The sequence below is a fragment of the Brachycentrus maculatus genome, unplaced genomic scaffold (genome assembly GCF_059751285.1).
Source record: "Brachycentrus maculatus isolate JH-2025_06_01 unplaced genomic scaffold, ASM5975128v1 h1tg000238l, whole genome shotgun sequence".
Lineage (NCBI taxonomy): Eukaryota > Metazoa > Arthropoda > Insecta > Trichoptera > Brachycentridae > Brachycentrus > Brachycentrus maculatus.
The window spans coordinates 808,288-828,887 of record NW_028280989.1 but is presented as its reverse complement, the minus strand read 5'-3'; the positions used below and the strand labels follow the sequence as shown (position 1 = coordinate 828,887).

The window sequence follows — 20,600 nt, the reverse complement described above, 5'->3', positions numbered from 1 at the left end:
CACTGCCAGTTTAGCTTCCGCTGATAGGCTTTTATTTGCCATAACTGATATTATTAGAGGGTATTTCTTTTTCATCGAGAATTTTAATGACTTCCTTTAATCTGACTCTATCGAATGCTTTAGTAAGACCTACAAAGCAGAGGTAAGCTGTCTTATTGAACTCTATTGCTTTTTTAACTAATTTGTCTAACAACAAATGTGTTGAACTTATTTACGTCCGAGTTCACTCGGTTTCTCAGCGTCACATATTTAGCATATTCTTCTGGTGACGGTGAGCTTCTGTATTTCAGATGGCTTTTCTTCGGCGAGTTCCTTGACTTCATCAGTAAACCATTTTATCAATAATGATTATCTCAGCCTTGCATTCTTTCCTTCTTTCACCATTCGAACATCTATCATACATCTTTTTGCCTCACATACAAATAAAACTAACTAACTAACTAACCATCACGCCGCTTCCCCGCAGGGGTAGGCAGAGAGAATAGAACGCCACACCACTCTGTCTTTGCAAACATTCTTTGCCTCTTCTACATTCATGCATCTCCTCATACATACCCGACGATTATTACGACTCTTGACCCGGCCGCTTTCAAGTATTTGACATACCTGATTGTGCCAAGTTTTCCTCGGTCGTCCTCTGCTTCTTTTTCCAACTACATTCGCTCCATAAATTTGTTTAACCGTTCTTTCTTCACTCATACGCTCCACATGTCCAAACCATCTCAACACACCTTTCTTAATTAATAATGTAATAAATAATAAATAATATGTATAAATAATAAATAATGTATGTAAAAATAAAAATAATAGATCAACCTGGCTGAACGGTGATAATATGCGTGAATAGCCTATAAATAAAAAAAAGACATTCATAATAACAGCAATGGGGGCGCGAGATAGAGACAGGCATGAATATAGAAAGAGGTAGAAAGACATTCGCCGGAGCTAGCGGTTGAGTTCGGCTTCGTCCACAGAACCAAAGATCAATTAACGAACATCTATTTACTTATATTTCTTCTTTTTTTATGGCTATTCACCCTTCTAGCCAGTGCGAGTTATTTTTTATTTATATATTATTATTTTACACTTTTTACAATTTAAAAAAGATAAATGTTTGAGTTTTTATTATTTACAAAAAAAAACTTCAATTTCATACTATTTCTGTGAGCCTGAGCGGCTCATTATTAGAAAGTGGTATGAAATTGTGGTAAAGTGGTTCGAACCGAAAAACTTTGATTAAAAAATCCGAGACACTAGCCACGGGACCACAACCCGATACGATTTGAATTATTTGTTTTTTTTTATTATCTTATTATGTTTTTTGTGAAGTTTATCTGTATGTATTTATATATTGAGCCTTCCTACATGTACTATTGTAACCCACAAATGTATAATTTATATTTTTTATTTTTTAAATGTATTTCATGATATCTTTAATGATTCTTCTCCACGCGTGCTTTCAATCGTCTTCTGTCCCCTGCATCAATCACCCTTCTCCAGAATCAGAATGTCAATTTGTCACTGACTCACAAAGCCGGCAATTCGCCGCGCCGCACATAGGGGCAAGATGACTCGAAAACAACAAAAGCGCGGTCGTGCGGAACAGCTTTTGAAGATAGTTCTGAACGATGCAATCGCCGCAGAATTGAAAATCTAGGGAACTCCACTCTACTTTCACAACTAGGTCATGCAACGACAATGAATCTGAAAGCTTCTGGATAGCCAGTTGCATCCAAATTATTAGCAGAAATAAAAATTATTACAAACAAGTTTGGGAGGTTAATAAGGTTGAGAGGTTAGTGGAAAACGGAATGCTAATGCTGGAGAGGTCTGAAAGGAAGCCGTCATTAAACGGGCACCCAATGAAATAAGATCTAGGTCTCCAATTAATGCCCTGCAAGTGCAGGCCTCTGACGCCCCCTCGGAATTATTAACTATCATTTTTTTAAATCAGAATATTATATTTTTTAGTCGAAAATTTTAAGATAAATTTACATGTCAAGTATTGTCTTCTCAATCCAATTCCATTTTCCACTAACATCTCAATCTCATCGACCTCCCCTAACAAACAAAATTAATTGAAAATCATTTGTAAATGTGTATGAAATATATTAAATAACTCACTAAACAAACCAACTTAATAATGAAACTAACCCCAATTACAGGAAAACAAACGATTTCAATTCAAATCGTATCGGGTTGTGGTCCCGTGGTTAGTGTCTCGGATTTTTTAATCAAAGTTTTTCGGTTCGAACCCACTTTACCACAATTTGATACCACTTTCTAATAATGAGCCGCTTAGGCTCACAGAAATAGTATGAAATTGAAGTTTTTTTTTGTAAATAATAAAAACTCAAACAATCATCTTTTTTTAAATTGTAAAAAGTGTAAAATAATAATATATAAATAAAAAATAACTCGCATTGGCTAGAAGCGTGAACAGCCATAAAAAAAGAAGAAATATAAGTAAATAGATATTCGTCTTTGATCTTTGGTTCTGGGGACTAAGCCAAACTCAATCGCTAGCTCCGGCGAATGCCTTTCTATCTCTTTCTAATTCATGCCTGTCTCTATCTCGCGCCCCCATTGCTGTTGTTATGAATGTCTTTTTTTTATTTATTGGCTGCTCACGCGTATTCCACCGTTCAGCCAGGTTGTGCTATTATTTTTATTTTTATTTACATTATTTGTATGTGAGGCAAAAAGATGTGATAGATGTTCGAATGGGGAAAGAAGGAAAGAATGCAAGGCTGAGATAATCATTATTGATAAAATGGTGTACTGATGAAGTCAAGGAACTGGCCGAAGAAAAGCCATCTGAAATACAGAAGCTCACCGTCACCAGAAGAATATGCTAAATATGTGACGGTAAGAAACCGAGTGAACTCGGACATAAATAATATCAACATATTTGTTGTTAGACAAATAGTTAAAAAAGCAAGAGAGTTCAATAAGACAGCTTACCTCTGCTTTGCAGGTCTTACTAAAGCATTCGATAGAGTCAGATTAAAGGAAGTCATTAAAATTCTCGACGAAAAAGAAATACCCTCTAATAATATCAGTTATGGCAAATAAAAACCTATCAGCGGAAGCTAAACTTGCAGTGCGCAACGGAGTCCTGGTTCCAACTCTAATGTATGGAAGTAAAACATGGAGTTGGCAAAAGAAGGATGAAAGTAGACTGAGTGCAGTCGAAATGCAATCTCTCAGAAGAATGTGCGACAAAACGATGCATGATAGATGTTCGAATAGTGAAATAAGGAAGGAATGCAAAGCGGAGATAACCATTATCAATAAAATTAAGAAAGGTGCGTTGAGATGGTTTGGACATGTGGAACGAATGAGTGAGGAAAGAACGGTAAAACAAATTTATGAGGCGAATGTAATGGGGAAAAGGAGCCAAGAAAGACCAAGAAAAACATGGCACGATCAGGTATGCCAAATAGTTGAAAGTGGTCAGGTTGGGAGTCGTAGTAATCGGCGGGTATGTATGAGGAGATGCATGAACGTGGAAGAGGCGAAGAATGTTTGCAAAGACAGAGTGGTGTGGCGTTCTATACTCTCTGCCTGAAGCGGCGTGATGGTTAGTTAGTTAGTTATAAAAGATCTAAACGAACCAGCGAAGAAAGGACTGTAAAAGAAATTTATGAGGCGAATCTTGTTGGGAACATGAGCAGAGGATGACCGGGCAAAACTTGGCATGATCAAGTATTTAAAATAATTGAAAGTGGTCAATTCAGGAATCCGAATAATCGGCGGGTATGTATGAGGTCCGCCTCCATAGTGTAGCGGTTAGCGCTCTAGGCTACCATGCTGGAGGTCCCGGGTTTGATTCCCAAGAGGGTCGCAATAAATATTATTGATTTTTCAGTCAAATATATATTTAATATGACCCTGGACTGGTACCTGAAGCGAAAGGCTGATCACCTTTCCTTCGTGTATTTAACGATCAAGATAACACTGCTTCTATATAATGCAGTGCCCTATGCACCTTTGGGGTGCGGATAAGGGTTGGGAGGAGGATGTGTGAGGGGATTCGTAAAGAAGAATGTGTACAAAGACAAGAGTAGCGTGGTGTGGTGTTCTATTCTCTCTGCCTATCCCTGCGGAAGCGGCGTGATGGTCAGTTAGTTACTTTAGATTGCATTTCTGTAAAAAATTAAGGTCAATGTTGTAAGATCACAGAGAGCGGGATAGGATGATACTTTTCAAGGATCTCGGTCATTAATGAACAAAATAAAAACATATTTAAGAGCATAATATGTTTATTCTCAGGGGGGAGAGTATACATATATTAGTCACGATGAATAACTCCCAAGAAAATTGTGCAATAACACACGTTTCATGGTTATATCATCTATCTGCCTATACATATCTGCAAACACTAAAACAGTAATTACTGGCTACACATCCAAATAAAACAATGCCGAATCGTCCTCTGTAGTTTATATATTCTGATCCAGCGCTAGGAAATGAAACTGTCCAAAGCGCTAACACAATGGGGGAAATGGAACCCTTCTGCCGCGACAAGTCATTTGCCAATAGTTGCAAGAGTCTGAAAAGGTAACAAAGTTACAGAATTAGTTTATATGTTTGAAAAATAATTGCGAGCATTACGACCCACTGAGCGATCTCCGATGATGAGGATATCAGACACCGGTATACACTGAGATGGTCTTATAAGGTATACAGTGGCAGGCTTCCCGGAGGGGCTGATATGAAGAGTTCCAACCTTATCATAAAACTGCTCGTGGAGCACAGATGGGGGCTGGAAATTTGTCAGCAAAAGAGTCCAGTCCGGTTTTGCGATTGCAAGCTTCGTCGGGCTGGTCTTCTTACATCATATATCCAATATTATTTATTAATTATCATCCATACCTATTTCTTTGTGAACAAAACATGGCCAAGCATTGCACCCACTAGTAAATTGACATTTGTAACTGTATAAGTAAAACTGGAAAACCATTTCAAAATCTATACGCCACGTGCTGTAGCTATTTTTTGAATGACATCTTTTGTGTTTGTTGAATCTTATTTTATATGCATATAGTGCAATAAATAACATTATATGACAATAAATGTGCTTGTAACTATGCCGGTTGTCCGTACTTTACCTAAAATATAACATAAAAACAATAATAAAAACAGACTCGCTGTCAACGGACTGTCAAAATGACATTTCACACAAAGAAGATTGCACAGTTTTTCAGGCATGAAAAACAACAACAAAAACAGTTGATTACCTGCAATGCTGTTGATGGGGTCATTCCGGAGGTTATAGAATACATATTTCTTCTAATTAGCGCTTATTTGAGCAGCAGTCGAGACAAATTTCTTGCGTAATTTGTTTGACAGCTGTTTGGCAAACGGCGGAATGAGAGGAAACGCCTTACCAATAATGAAGTACTCACATTTCCAATATATAATAGTTATTTTCAACACGAGATCACCCGGCTTGTCATTTATTGTTTACAATGAATTATATAAATTAGTTTGTGCAATGAATTCATAACGGCCGCCCGGCCAGACTCGAACGAAGCTTATGTACAAACATTATATACTAATGATTTCGCGTCATATCGCCAGGTTGGCAGTGAAATCTTTCGTCTTTCCAAATTTCGTACTTGAACGTTACAAAACCAGAGAAAATGTAACAAAATCTACTATTTTCCTCGTCGTGAGTGACCAGCATAAGGTTTAGGGTATTATTAAATTTTGTCGGTGTCAATTATTTTTTTAACCACGTAAAACATAAATTAATCCGCGGTGTCGTGGGTTTATTCCTCAAAAGCAATTAACAATTATGTTTTAAAATAACAAAAAACAGCAAAAAAAACCCCTATTCCTTTCGTCACACGTCTTCGCAAAAGTCTAATTGACCTCTTCTGAATAATCTCAAGTATAGAAAAAGTATTCACTAAGTTTACTAAACATAATGAATCAGGTTGAGGAGAACACATTTGAAAATGATATATTTGGATAGGACATAAGAGATGAGGATTCGATTTTTTCTTAGACGTTTCGGTAAAACATTAAATTTTGGCAGAAACTTTGAATATCATCATGTAAGTATATCTTATTTGGTCAACAATTCACTCGCTTTCGTGATTGTTGACCGTTTTCTTCGTGGGTTACTGTTGTGGGTTCAGCTAGTGGAAGAATATCAGTAAAAGATTGCTAATTCTTTGACTTTGGTTTATTCTAAATATATGTTAACAGGAGCTCTAGGTGAGTGACTGCTTGTAAGAAGAGCTAAACCAGAATGAAGCTTGCCAGACTACGTGGGTATTCCCACGGTTGCGGGATGTCGTTGTCACCACTATCTTGTGATGGTTTGCTTCTTTCATGGTCAGTTTCTATTTGTCTCTATCCTCCGCTCGTGTCTTCAACTCGGCGTATCCTCTACAACGCATGTCGGAGATTATTTGGTCCATGAAGGCTAAGCGGGGTCGTCCTCTATAATTTGTGCCTTCACAAATGCCTTCCGCAATCATACTAAAAAGGCCTGGGTAGCTTTTATTATGACCTATCCATTTAACCCGCTGTTATGTTACTTTATTTTGTAAACATCTAGACTCCCCAGCCTTGCTTAAAAACCTCGTTGTTCTTTACATTTTCCGACCAATGAATCCCAACATGCACCTGTAGCACCACATCTCAAACGCCTACAGCCGCCCCCGTTCTGCCTGCCCGATAGTCCACGTTTTGCTTGCATCCAAGAGTAAACATTGGTTGACCGTAAACAATCGTTTCTATTTATGTAACATTACCCAATAATTATTTACATACCTACTTACTAGCCGTTGGTGCACTATTTTTTAAGTAGTTTATGGTATGGTCAAACATCTATGACTTGTATATAATCTTTGCATCACTCCATTTGTCAGAGGTTTCTATGGAAAACGAGTCAAAATAATGCTTTGGTTTCGATCAATTTCGACAGGGCTTCTCAGTAAAATGTGATCGATGTTTTGTTTATTATTTTGGAAAATTATAGCACAGCTATAATCAGTGTATTATTTCTACGCATTTTCTTGTTATACGCTTCTCTTTCCGTATTATATTTTGACTTAAAACATTTGTTTCTAATTAACCTGAAAATGGACGAAGTTTTACGTTTAGAACATCTTTCGCTAGTTTCTAAAATCTGCACGGAACTTGATAACCATCACGGTATAAACGATAAGGATTTAGGTATGTAATACTTGTAATGTTTTTAACAATGTTACTTTGTCTAACTTGTGTTTATAAAACATGACTATTCACAACTTTTTATTATTATTTCAGCCGAGTTTATTATAGATTTATCAGAAAACCATAATAGCTTCGAGACGTTTAAAAAAGTTTTGTTAGAAAATGGTGCAATTTTTTCTGATTCATTTATTGCCAATTTGCTCAGAATCATTCAGCATATGAGGCCACCGAAAAACATCTCAAAAGACAGCGGATCATCAAATTTAAATCCAAACGATACGTTGGCAACAAAATTTCCTGGATTAGCAATTCCAAATGAAAAACCAATGCCATTAAGTGAAGAATCATCAAGTGATGATGAAGAAAGGTCACTGAAAACGAATAAAAGAATAACGAGTTCCAAAATTTTCAAAAATGAGGCAGAAAATGCTGATAAGAAAGGCGATCAAGTGGTTGACGATGCCATGGCAGAACTCGAAGCATTGGCACCGTCGACTAGTCAACATATTACAGTAAAGCCGAAACTTCCGGTTGCAAACGTTGACTCAAAACACTCTTCCTCTGAAACGAAAACAGACATTAGCAAGAAATGCAAGAATGATGTTGTATCCAGAGATAGAAAAAGTCGCAGCAGAAGTCCAAAACGCAGGCGTCGTAGCCGAAGTAGAGATATAAAGAAGCGTTCTAGATCGAGAGATAGAAACACATCACGCGACCGTAAAAAATCACTATACAAAGATAAGCGCAGATCGAGATCTAGAGATAGAAGGAGGTCACGGTCACGTTCTCATACACGAAGAAATTCGAGGTCCCGCTCCCGGAATAGAAGAATATCACGAGACGGGAGGCGCTCCAGATCTGGGCAGAGGAGGACATCCCGAGACAAGAGGAGATCTCGATCCAAGTCTAATGATAAAAGGAAAGACAATTATGCGGGCAGAAACAGAATTGACGATTCACCGAAGAGGTTTAATCAAAGAGGGCAGAATAATTCCGACATAAAAGATGACCCTGAGCCTGGAAAAGTATGTATTTTTAAAATAATAAATATAAAAATGTTGAAAAATATTTTTTAATTATACAAAAGTTTAAAAACTAATACTAATTTCCTTTTGTAGATCTATCCCGCAAAGGTTGCTAACATAGTGCCATTTGGATGCTTTGTGCAAATTGAAGGTGTTAAAAAACGTTGGGAAGGTCTTGTCCACATATCGCAGTTAAGATCTGAAGGAAGGGTAACCAATGTATCCGACGTTGTTAGTCGAGGTGAAAAAGTCAGGGTAATATATCATTTGACTTTATGTGGATGATATTTAATTGTTATTAAGATTAATTAAGAAAATTAATTGTTAAAAACATTTGTCTTATTTTTAGGTCAAAGTAATATCAGTTGCTGGGCAAAAGGTTTCCTTATCTATGAAAGATGTATGTCAAGAAACTGGAAAAGATTTGAACCCAGCATCTCATGCACATTTACAGGTACATCTCATTGATTTTAATTTTTATAAGGTTTTTTTTATTTTAAATAATTTTCCACCTCCGAAGTGGGTGCTTAGATTGTTTGGAGGGTTGGTATAATAATATCTTTCCTTCATGAGATTAAATGATGAAGTTAATACTACATCAAATCCATGCTGTACCCTATGCATCATAGAGTGTGAATGTTTCAAATAAAAATATTATTCAAATGTAAATATTTATTCAGTTATTTAATTAAGTTAGTCTTTTAATTAACGGGCAAGCATCTATTGTTGATGCCAACATATTATAAACAGGACTTACACAGTTTCTGTAATATCCAATATGTTTTAAAAATCATTACCAGAAATGATAATTAAAATTAAAAAATATACACTGGTTCTTTGCTGGTTTCCAAGATTGTATACGGAATCAGAAATATAAAAGACATTATTTATATTAAGAATGTTTCTATTATTCCTCGTTGCCGAATACATACAAATATTAAAATTGAATATTTCTGATTTTTTTTCTATTTTCAGCCTGAACAAGATGGACGTAACCCAGATCGCCCATCAGGTCCCTCTGTTCTCCATGGACTACCCACTGCTATAGATGCCGATGATGATACAAGTAGAAAACGCGTCACTCGTATATCAAGTCCAGAAAGATGGGAAATCAAACAGGTAAATATTTGACTTTAAAAAAATATTGTCTTCATACATATAAAAATATATTTTGATCTTAACATTATGGTCATCATAATGCGTTATGAGTTTAGATTAGCAAACAAAAATAGTTTTTTGCTCTACTTACATTTTCAACCTATGAACACATATTATGTAGAATAACCCCATTCATTTCCCTTTTTTTTACAAAATAGATGATATCTTCAGGAGTGGTGGATAAGAGCGAATTACCTGACTTTGATGAAGAAACTGGCCTCTTACCTAAGGACGAAGACGGAGAAGCTGACATAGAGATCGAAATAGTAGAAGATGAACCACCCTTCTTGCAGGGGCATGGTAGGGCCCTCCATGATCTTTCTCCTGTAAGAATAGTGAAGAATCCCGATGGATCTCTCGCCCAGGCTGCCATGATGCAATCGGCTCTCGCAAAGGAAAGAAGGGAGGTGAAAATGCTACAACGAGAGCAAGAAATGGAAGCACTGCCCACCGGACTAAATAAGAACTGGATTGACCCATTGCCTGAAGTGGACGGCAGAGCCCTAGCAGCTAACATGAGAGGATTAGGAATGTCAGCACAAGATTTACCAGAGTGGAAAAAGCATGTTATTGGTGGTAAAAAGTCTTCTTTTGGCAAAAAGACTAACCTGACCATACTTGAACAACGGCAATCGCTTCCTATTTACAAACTAAAAGATGAATTAACAAAGGTATGTATTTTTATGTTTAAATTACAGTAATAATAATAATACATACAACCATAGCCAACAAGTTTAATTTTTTCTATGAGGTGATGCATAATCAATGGCTCTGAATTACTGGTTATAAAATTCATGATTTTCCATAACTTATAATAATATTTTAATCTTTATAAAACATACCTATAAAGATGACCTAAGGTTCGTTGATGTTGAAAATTATCCATGTAAATTAGAGCATTTTAATATTTTCAGGCTGTTTCCGACAATCAAATTTTGATTGTCATTGGAGAAACTGGTTCTGGTAAAACCACTCAGATTACACAGTACCTTGCGGAGTTTGGTTTCACTGCAAGAGGTAAGCTGGGATGCACACAGCCCCGTAGAGTTGCTGCTATGTCAGTAGCCAAACGAGTAGCTGAGGAATTTGGCTGTCGATTAGGACAAGAAGTAGGATATACAATTCGTTTCGAAGACTGCACAAGTCCAGAAACTGTAATAAAGTAAGTTTAAAAAATATATATTTTAAATGTTTGATAAATTGTCTTTTGTGTTGTGACGTATGTTCAATGACTTTTTAAATATTTTTTTAGGTACATGACAGACGGGATGTTACTGAGAGAATGCTTAATGGATTTAGACTTAAAAAGTTACTCAGTTATTATGTTGGATGAAGCTCACGAAAGAACTATCCATACGGATGTTTTATTTGGCCTTCTGAAACAGGCTGTGCAACGGAGACCCGAACTAAAACTGATTGTAACTTCTGCTACACTGGACGCAGTTAAATTTTCTCAATATTTCTTCGAAGCTCCGATCTTTACCATTCCCGGAAGGACTTTTCCAGTCGAAGTATTGTATACTAAGGAACCAGAAACAGATTATTTAGATGCTTCTCTAATAACTGTTATGCAAATTCACCTCCGCGAACCTCCAGGAGACATCTTACTCTTCCTTACTGGACAAGAAGAAATTGACACTGCTTGTGAAATTTTATACGAGCGCATGAAGTCACTAGGTCCGGATGTGCCTGATCTTATAATTCTTCCAGTTTATTCCGCGTTACCTTCTGAAATGCAAACACGCATCTTTGAGCCCGCTCCGCCTGGAAGCCGAAAGGTCGTTATCGCAACTAATATTGCAGAGACTTCACTCACAATAGATGGAATTTACTATGTAGTTGATCCTGGATTTGTAAAACAAAAAGTTTACAACTCTAAAACGGGAATGGATTCCTTGGTCGTTACACCAATATCTCAGGTAAACAATTAATATACAAATAAAAAACAAATCTTTTTGCTGTACTTAAATTTTCAAAAAATTATATATTTTTTACTGTTACTATTACTGTTCTTACTTTTCTTTTTACTGACGTTCTTACTGTTCTTCTCACTGACGGGTCTTAAAATATACCCCATAAATATCAATAAGAAATACAACCAATGCGAAAAACAGAAGAAAATATTCCTCATATTTATTCTTCCTATATCAAGTTCATTCAAAAATATTTATGGATATTTTAAAATAAAACCTGTATTTCTTAATAATAATACATATTTTTATTTGTAGGCTGCAGCCAAGCAACGAGCCGGGAGAGCAGGTAGAACAGGTCCCGGCAAAACATACAGACTCTACACAGAAAGGGCATACAGAGACGAGATGTTACCTACACCCGTACCCGAGATACAGCGTACTAATCTCGCCACTACAGTATGTACAATAACTTTGATTCCCTGTGTTAGCGCTTAGAATCATATAATGCTAACTGATAAATACAATAAGAAAAAGCTTGTTAATTCAAAATTAAAGGGAATAAAATTAAATAAGCATTCTGAAGTAGCGATTTAAAAAAAAATAAAAAATTATATTTTCCATATAAAAATAATACGAGGCAATGAAAATGTTTTATTTTTGTCAACAAAGTAATTAAAACCTTTTTTTTTACTATTTTATTAGAATATTTTGAGTCAAAATATTCAAATGTCTTATCATAATTTTCATTCGGAGACTATATTGTTTATCACCTGTTTGTGACCTGAGGTTTTTAAATAAACACTTTATTTTAAAAAAAAATACAGCAAACTTGATTTCACAGATAGGCAGTAGCAGTAGTAGCGTAAAAAAAGTCCTAGATATTTCCTCAATCAATCTTTAACCAATTGACCAAGTAATTGAGAATCTATTGTATTTGTCTTGAATTTTTTAATAACTTTATTATTTTTGTATAGGTCTTACAGTTGAAGACAATGGGTATAAATGACCTTTTACATTTTGACTTCATGGATGCCCCTCCTGTAGAATCCCTCATCATGGCCCTGGAACAACTACATTCTCTGTCGGCACTCGACTCGGAAGGATTACTGACTCGATTAGGAAGAAGGGTATGTAACTATGCACACTATAATATTGATGTACATACATTGTTTAAGTTAAAAGTCATTAACCTTATGGCTTATAAATAAATAGTTTCATCACATTGCATGTACTAAAATTTAACCTTTCTGGGAGTATGGACGTAAATGAACGTCAGTGTAAATTTTCCTTAAAGGAGTATCGATGTTAATGAACGTCGAAGTCTGTCTGTCAGTTAATATGATGTAACTTGTATAGCAATGACATCTGTGGATATTTGTGTGTAATTTTGTCATAATTGAAAAATATTTCGCAGAGATTTTTTTTATTATTATTTTAACATAATTTCTATCTTCATAATACGTATATCGATTTCATGAAGAAAAAAATTTCTGTAAAAAGAACCCACTCCCTAGAGAAAGTCGGTCATCGATTTTTGTACTCCCGGAAAGGTTAAGAAAAGTAACTTAAGAATTGAATAAATAAGTTCAGCAAATTTTATGTAAATACGTACACATTGATACACTATTTATAGTATGTGTGTACATTAAGTATGTATATTGCTTACGATTGTCTTTGCGGCAAGAAACATGTCTAAAAACATAAGCTAACACAATGAATTAATTATTCTTCAATAAATAGAAATCTGCATTGATAAAAATTTCCTTTTGTAGATGGCTGAATTCCCTTTGGAGCCAAATCTATCAAAAATTCTGATCATGTCGGTTGCTTTACAATGTTCGGATGAAATATTAACTGTAGTATCCATGCTCAGTGTACAGAATGTTTTCTATAGACCAAAAGATAAACAGGCACTGGCTGATCAGAAAAAGGCCAAATTTAACCAAGCGGAAGGAGATCATCTAACTCTTTTGGCAGTTTATAATAGTTGGAGAAATAACAAGTTCTCAAATGCATGGTGTTACGAGAACTTTGTGCAAATCCGAACACTTAAAAGAGCTCAAGACGTAAGGAAGCAGCTTCTCGGAATAATGGATAGGTAATAAAATATTTATTTATTGGCAAATATGCATCTGGAGAACATTAACAATGAAATTAAGCAGCATTGTGAATTAATTAGATCAAATGCGCAAAATCAGTCACAAAAGGTTGTAAGATTACAAAATGTTTAGTACTTACAGTAGATAATAACCCAATACTTTATCGACAATATGCTGTTGTGATTTATTTTTGGTCTCTGTATTTGACAAAAGAATTTTTTTCCAGGCACAAACTTGATGTTGTTTCTGCAGGAAAAAATACTGTTCGAGTCCAAAAAACTGTCTGTTCCGGATTCTTTCGAAATGCTGCCAAAAAAGATCCTCAGGAAGGCTACAGAACACTTGTGGATAGTCAAGTAGTTTACATACATCCATCTAGTGCTCTTTTCAATCGACAGCCGGAATGGTAATTTTTATTCAAGTTTTTATCATTTTTAAATTAAATAAGCTGATGGAAAAAAAACTCCCGCCACCCCTTGAAATTTTTAAACCTATAAAATATTTTTTTATCATTTTATTCTAGTAATCATATTTTGTTTTCAGGGTAATTTATCATGAATTAGTTCAGACTACAAAAGAATATATGCGCGAAGTGACTACTATAGACCCAAAATGGTTGGTGGAGTTTGCCCCCGCTTTTTTCAAGTTTTCAGATCCCACCAAACTCTCAAAATTCAAGAAGAACCAGAGACTGGAACCACTCTACAATAAATACGAAGAGCCCAACGCTTGGAGAATATCTCGCGTCCGAAGAAGAAGGAATTAGATTTTACATCATTATCTGTGAAATTAAAATACATATATACCTTAATATTAAACAAATGTTTTATTTATTCCTATTCTATTTATAATTCTTCCTTCGCTAAGCCACCCCCAATTGCGCATAGTGCTTTGTTGGATTAATGTAGCTAGCGTCCGACACATCGCTCACTCCTTTCAAGAACGTCATAAATCAAAAATCGTAAATTTTCAGTTGTGCATGTTTTCGGAATGCCCAAAAAATGTACTATGTCCCAGCAAAAGAAGCATATTTTTAACTTAATATTTACCCGCTACAGGGCAGAAAGTGTTGTTTTTGCATTTTGAAGAAAATGAATTGTTTTATTATTTTTTTAAATTTACTAAATATTTTTCAAATGGAGAAAAAACCTTCAGGTTTTACCTAAAAAGATGTGTTATACAGTAAAAAGTTCAATTAGTGGCTTGATATTTATTTTTAATACATTGTATGTATTATACTTTTAAACTTTAAAAACATTCTCCTGAAAAATCAAGTTTTTTGATTTATGACGTTCTTGAAAGGAGTGAGCGACATCATATATTTAATAGTTATAAAGAAACCGGACACAATTTCAAAAGGAATGGAAAAAATTATAAGCTTACATTTTCAATCTGGCACTGGACACAATTTGATTTTTTTTTTAATGAAAGAGAAATACATATTTGTGTTTTTATTATTTACATAAATATTTCAATTTCATACTATTTCTGTGAGCCTAAACGGCTCATTATTAGAAATAGGTATCAAATTGTGGTAGAGTGAAACGGTTCGAACCGAGAAACTCTGACTTGAGTCCGCGACACTAACCACGGTACCACGACCCGACACAATTAATTTAAATTAGTTTGTGAAGACAGGGTGATAATTTACCACATTCAGTGGTAGTCCAGGGAGATACAAAAGTTTAATAAAAAAAAACTAACAATTATATCAGCATGTACATCATGCTCTTCCAGGTTATGTTTTAAATCTGAGAACTATTTTACGTTTCCTGAAAATAATAACAATATTTTTAAAATCCAGTTGCAAGGAAAAGTATTTTAGATAAATCAAACAACTGAAATCTATTTACATACAAAATTTATTTATTTAGATTTATCATCAAATAAAGAGTTTAATGTAAGTAGTTTTCTTTTTTGGTAACTTGTTGGTATTTTTTTCTTGTCATTTTTTATGTTAGTATTATTTGTAGAAGATTCTCTTTCATTTCTTGCGTAAGTTTCACGATGTGTAGAATTATTTTGAGTAAAATTATTGTTTGGAGAATATTTACTCTTTGTATAATTACCATAAGATGAAGGATCATTCGTCTTTACATAGTCATTGCGCTCTGATGAAAAAGAATCATTTCGCTTTATATAATTACTGCCTCCAGTAGATAAATGATCATTTCTCTTTGTATAATAATTGCCCCCTGAAGATAAATGATCATTGCTCTTTGTATAATAATTGCTCCCTGAAGATAAATGATCATTCCTCTTTGTATAGTTATTGCCTTCTGAAGATAAATGATCATTCCTCTTTGTATAATTATTGCCACTTGAAGATAAATGGTCATTTCTCTTTGTATAATTATTGCCTTCTAAAGATAAATGATCATTCTTTTTTGCATAATTACTACTTCTTGAGGATAAAGAATTGTTCCGTTCATATCTGTTATTGTAGTCGCCACTCAAAGAGTACAGTGATTTACGTGGCCTGTACATCTCTCCTTGTTTAGAATAAGGATTTTTTTGAAAATTATTATAATCCGTTACTTTTCTTCTAGGGACATGTCTTAAGGCATATTCCCAATCCCCAGATACTTTTAAATCCAGCATAATATTTACCACTTGGTTAATGGTCAAACTTTTCCCAGAACCAGGACTCCACTGTAAATATCTATCTAATGGGATTTTAGCCATCTTTATATTTTGTTCTTTTGCCTTTGCTAACGATAATGGTTCATTGTTGACCTGAAAAAAAAACACCTTTTAAGTTTTTTTTTAAAATGTAATCTTTAAAGACAAGGAAAATTATCTTTATCTCGGATTAAATTAAACCTTTACAAATAATTTCCAATTTGTAACAGAAAAAAATTTAAATAATGTATTTTATGGTACTAATTTATTATATTTTAAGAAAAATAAATTAGCTTAAGTACTGCAGCATTGGTTTGCAACATTTTTCAATGGAAAAGTAATCATAGCAATTATATTACAAAAAGGAAATAAGAAATTTAAGTGATAATTATGACTAAGCATACAAGTCTATAATAATAAAAAAAATACTTTCACAGGCTAATAGCAGAAATATGTTGTATATATTCTTATCGTAAACCTTATGCAAAAATAAAATAATCAAAGAGAAAAAATCACAATGACGAAGAGTTTCATCAAATCTCAGGAAAACTGAGGCACCATAACTTAAATCCGGGTCTTCTGATTGCTGATTGTACGCACTTATCCACATAAGCTATACAGATACAAAATCCTATTGTCAAGGTGAAATAACAATGTAATCCGTATGAAACCAAACCTTCCTTGTATGGAGACCGGCTAAAGTAAAAACTTTACAGATGGACTGTAAAGGGGTAGCACAAATCCTGTTCTATTTTTTATTATATCAATTCCGTCCTGGTGCAGAGCAGTTATTATTCTGTGTGATATGATGAATTTATATTGTCAGTGTTATTTCCTCTTCCTTTGTTGAATATATGTCAAATATTTACCATTTTAATCATCACTTTATTCTCAAATGATTTATTAAAAAATTAAATATAAAAATATCCTACATTAATAATATGTATTTATCATCTGCACATTTACATTATGAAAATCAAATCAATTGGATTGAAATAATATTAATTTCTTATTTAAACTTACCTTATCCACCATACATCCAACAATATATATTGCATTAGGGTCAAAGGATGCGAGTTCATTCTTACAGTGGGGAGTCAAATAAACAAGATTTTCCTTGGGAAACAAATTTAGGTAACTTTCTGTATGAATGTGCATGGGAAACCACGGTTCAACTAGTGTTGGGATATTTCTATACAGCTGTTTTATATTTATAGATTCCTTATTACAATTACAAAGATGTAAATCAAACGGGTCTTTGTGGAAACGATTTTCAGCAAAAGTTATTGTTAATTGTTTAGATGCATTTCTTGCTTCCAATGGAGTCATATTATCATCGTAAGAACAGTCAATGATAAGTTTTTCACCAAATTGCATTGCTTTCATTAACCTTAAAAAAATACACATAGTATTAAAATATATAAATTAAATATGCGAAATTACATGACATGCATATAAATATATTTTACAGGTACTAGGAATGATTTTATTAAATACCTGTTATTATATCCTGCATTCATTGTTTTATCATATATTCTGAGAAACAAAGAACTTTCAGACAAATTGTATGAAATATCCGGATTAACCACTTCGGGTTTTAGTTTATCTATTTCTCTTTGTGCTTTCATTTCAAGATATGATTTATTAGCTGCGTCTTTTTTAATCTAAAAAAAAAACAAAAAAATAGTTTTTTTTCATTACATATCTCATAATTTTAACTAACTTAAAAGAGGTGTGAAATATTTATATTTGTATATGTATAAACAAGGCTTTTTTTAAAACAAAAAAGGTCCCAGAACTCACTTCATGTCAAGCTTTTTACTAAAAAAAAATTATTCAAATATTCATTACAATACCATATTTTATCATTAAAATGAATTATATAAATACAGATTGTAATTACCTAAGCGCAATTTTTTTTTGTCTAATTGATTTTCAAATTTTTTCCGTAAAAAAAGGCACTGCGATATACATATTTATAAATACTAAATTTGTACATCTTTTGTAGTTTTGGTAGTTTAAGCATAAGTATTTTAGGTATTCTCATAAGGTGATATAGTTACCCACTTTTTGGTTTTCTTGTTTTCTCTCAATTTTCCATAAATACGTTAAATACTTATGTCTAGACGATCGGGTTGGCAATGCAAGGATGTATTCCCAATGGTGTTGTTTAAAAAAATCTTCTTCTGGCGCATTTCGGCCATCCTGTCTCATAACTTCTATTTCCAACATAATGATTCTTAACTTATTTTCTAATTCTGGATCACCTTTGCATACATTTTTGATGATTTCATCCGCTTAAACAACATAAGACATTAAATGATTACCAATTAAAGAAATCCTACTCATAGTCACATTATTCTTTTGACTCTCACTCACGCTTAATGGTGAATGAGATATTGCATTAACATGATGCAGTGTTAATCATGCGCCTCAAGTACCAGTCCAGAGTAATGTTAAACAAATATTAAGTAATTGAAAAAACCTATTGTGTATTTTTACCTCCCTGGGATTTCAAATATGGCGGAATTTTCTAATCCCTACTCTATGAAGGATGATCAAATTAAAATTATTAGTATTTATACTAGCATTTCTTTCTCACTTGATAACCTCAACAAATGTTTGTTTTTATAATAGAAATTCATTCAAGTTAAGAAAAATTATTTTATTTGGCTGCCATATCTATATTACTTTATTTTTTCTTTAAAATGTAAGGAGTTAAATCAAAACTAATATCACAATCAGTATTAAACTATTATGGTAGGGACTGACCGGAGTCATTTCGTTCTAACGTAACATGTTAAGGTGGGGACTGACCAGAGCATTTTGTTGTAACGTAATACGTTACGATGCAAGCATTCATATAGTCAGTACAGCGAGCCAAGCGCTCCATCCATAGCTTGCCGTGAGCCAGGTTACGACAAAATGCTCTGGTCAGTCCCCACCTTCAAACATCTGACACATCGCTCACTCCTTTCAAGAACGTCATAAATCAAAAATCGTCAATTTTCAGTTGTGCATGTTTTCGGAATGCCCAGAAAATGTACTATGTCCCAGCAAAAGAGGCAAATTTTTAACTTAATATTTACCCGCTACAGGGCAGAAAGTGTTGTTTTTGCATTTTGAAGAAAAGGTATTGTTTAATTATTTTTTTAAAATAAACTAGTTATTTTTCAAATGGAGAAAAAACCTTCTAGTTTAAACTAAAAAGATCTGTTGCACAGTAAAAAGTTCAATAAGTGGCTTGATATTTATTTTTAAACTTTAAAAACGATCTCCTGAAAAATCAAGTTTTTGATTCATGACGTTCTTGAAAGGAGTGAGCGACATGTATTACTCATTCATAACTGTACCGTGCTTTCAAAAGCTATTCAATCGCACCCCGGTTTCACTATTTCACTTACCGGCATTATCTTGCTTAGTGGGTGACTGCATACAAAAAAAGGCATTTTGAGTAAAATTACTTTCTAAATAAACATTCTGCCTCACAATCAATTTGAGAGGTTGGTGAAATAAACATTTCGAAGTGACCAGAGACCCTAAATTAATAAGCGGTTTAATTCGTAACCAATTATTCATCATAAGATCTACAAAAGTTAACTGTTTAAAAACAGATTTTATAATTCTGAGTAAAGGATATTAGAAACTTTATTCTAAACACAACACAAACATAAACAGAAGGTGAAATTCGAGGTTATGCGATCCCGGGCTATGTACTTCATTTGATTATTTGACAATAGGGATGGTCCTTACAGCACGATGGTTGTACGATGTAGTGCAACGTTATAAATTAAGTAGGTACGCTACACACACGTCATTATTATTATATATATAAATATATATATATATATATATATATATATATATATATATATATATATATATATATATATATATATATATATATATATATAAACATAATATAATAATAATAATAAAACCCTTATCCGCACCCAATGGTGCATAGGGCACTGCGTCATATAAACGCAGTGTTATCTCCGCTTCAGGTACCAGTCCAGGGTAATATTGAATAAATATGACAGTGAAAAAATCACTTAAATTTATTTTACCCCCCTAGGGAATCGAACCCGGGACTTCCGGAACGGTGGCCGAGCGTGCTGACCATTACACTACGGAGGCGGTTATATATAATATATATATATATATATATATATATATATATATATATATATATATATATATATATATATATATATATATATATATATATATATATATATTTATAAAGATATAAAAATATATATATATATACATATATATATATATATATATATATATATATATATGTATATATATAAATATATGTATATATATAAATATATGTATATATATATATATTTATATATAAATATATATATATATATATATATATATATATATATATATATATATATATATATATATATATATATATATATATTTAAATAAATTAAATAATGTTTATGTATATTTCCTGACGGGACACGAGTTTATGTTCAGAAATAACTGCGCTGTGCGCATCGGATCCACTTAGAAATTGAAAAACATTGTGCTGAATAAAAATTAAAGCAAACACGTAAAGAAAGTGG

The 20,600-nt window shown here is 33.4% G+C and overlaps 2 protein-coding genes and 1 long non-coding RNA gene across 3 annotated transcripts; 1 reads left to right on the top strand and 2 right to left on the bottom strand.

Annotated features, from left to right (window-relative positions):
• Window positions 1-4,247: 4,247 nt before the first annotated feature.
• On the bottom strand, window positions 4,248-5,562 carry LOC148306531 (uncharacterized). Its single transcript, XR_015837992.1, has 3 exons — window positions 5,244-5,562; window positions 4,879-5,114; window positions 4,248-4,555 (listed from the first exon to the last, which is right to left on the bottom strand). It is a non-coding gene; the product is annotated as an uncharacterized LOC148306531 (long non-coding RNA).
• A 1,323-nt stretch (window positions 5,563-6,885) lies between these two features.
• Window positions 6,886-14,211, top strand: pea (ATP-dependent RNA helicase pea). Its single transcript, XM_088264849.1, has 13 exons — window positions 6,886-7,194; window positions 7,288-8,219; window positions 8,313-8,474; window positions 8,569-8,673; window positions 9,195-9,338; window positions 9,536-10,048; window positions 10,292-10,539; window positions 10,630-11,296; window positions 11,606-11,746; window positions 12,265-12,417; window positions 13,063-13,388; window positions 13,616-13,795; window positions 13,933-14,211. The coding sequence occupies exons 1-13, from the start codon at window positions 7,101-7,103 to the stop codon at window positions 14,153-14,155; spliced, it is 3,888 nt and encodes a 1,295-aa protein (XP_088120975.1). The 5' UTR covers window positions 6,886-7,100; the 3' UTR covers window positions 14,156-14,211.
• A 1,022-nt stretch (window positions 14,212-15,233) lies between these two features.
• rswl (tRNA methyltransferase roswell) lies at window positions 15,234-19,746 on the bottom strand. The gene is made up of 5 exons (XM_088264779.1): window positions 19,416-19,746; window positions 18,079-18,308; window positions 17,509-17,675; window positions 17,035-17,401; window positions 15,234-16,125 (listed from the first exon to the last, which is right to left on the bottom strand). Exons 1-5 carry the CDS (start codon window positions 19,591-19,593, stop codon window positions 15,256-15,258), a joined length of 1,812 nt encoding a protein of 603 aa, XP_088120905.1. The 5' UTR covers window positions 19,594-19,746; the 3' UTR covers window positions 15,234-15,255.
• Window positions 19,747-20,600: the final 854 nt, after the last annotated feature.

Coding starts and splice junctions, on each gene's coding strand:
- pea (XM_088264849.1), top strand. CDS start 7,101: ATGGACGAAGTTTTACGTTTAGAACATCTTTCGCTAGTTTCTAAAATC. Junction 10,049..10,291: donor TAAAAGATGAATTAACAAAG/GTATGTATTTTT, acceptor TAATATTTTCAG/GCTGTTTCCGACAATCAAAT. Junction 11,747..12,264: donor GTACTAATCTCGCCACTACA/GTATGTACAATA, acceptor ATTTTTGTATAG/GTCTTACAGTTGAAGACAAT.
- rswl (XM_088264779.1), bottom strand. CDS start 19,593: ATGATGAATAATTGGTTACGAATTAAACCGCTTATTAATTTAGGGTCT. Junction 17,676..18,078: donor GAAAACAAGAAAACCAAAAA/GTGGGTAACTAT, acceptor TTTTTTTTTTAG/ATTAAAAAAGACGCAGCTAA. Junction 16,126..17,034: donor TTGGATGTATGGTGGATAAG/GTAAGTTTAAAT, acceptor TTTTTTTTTCAG/GTCAACAATGAACCATTATC.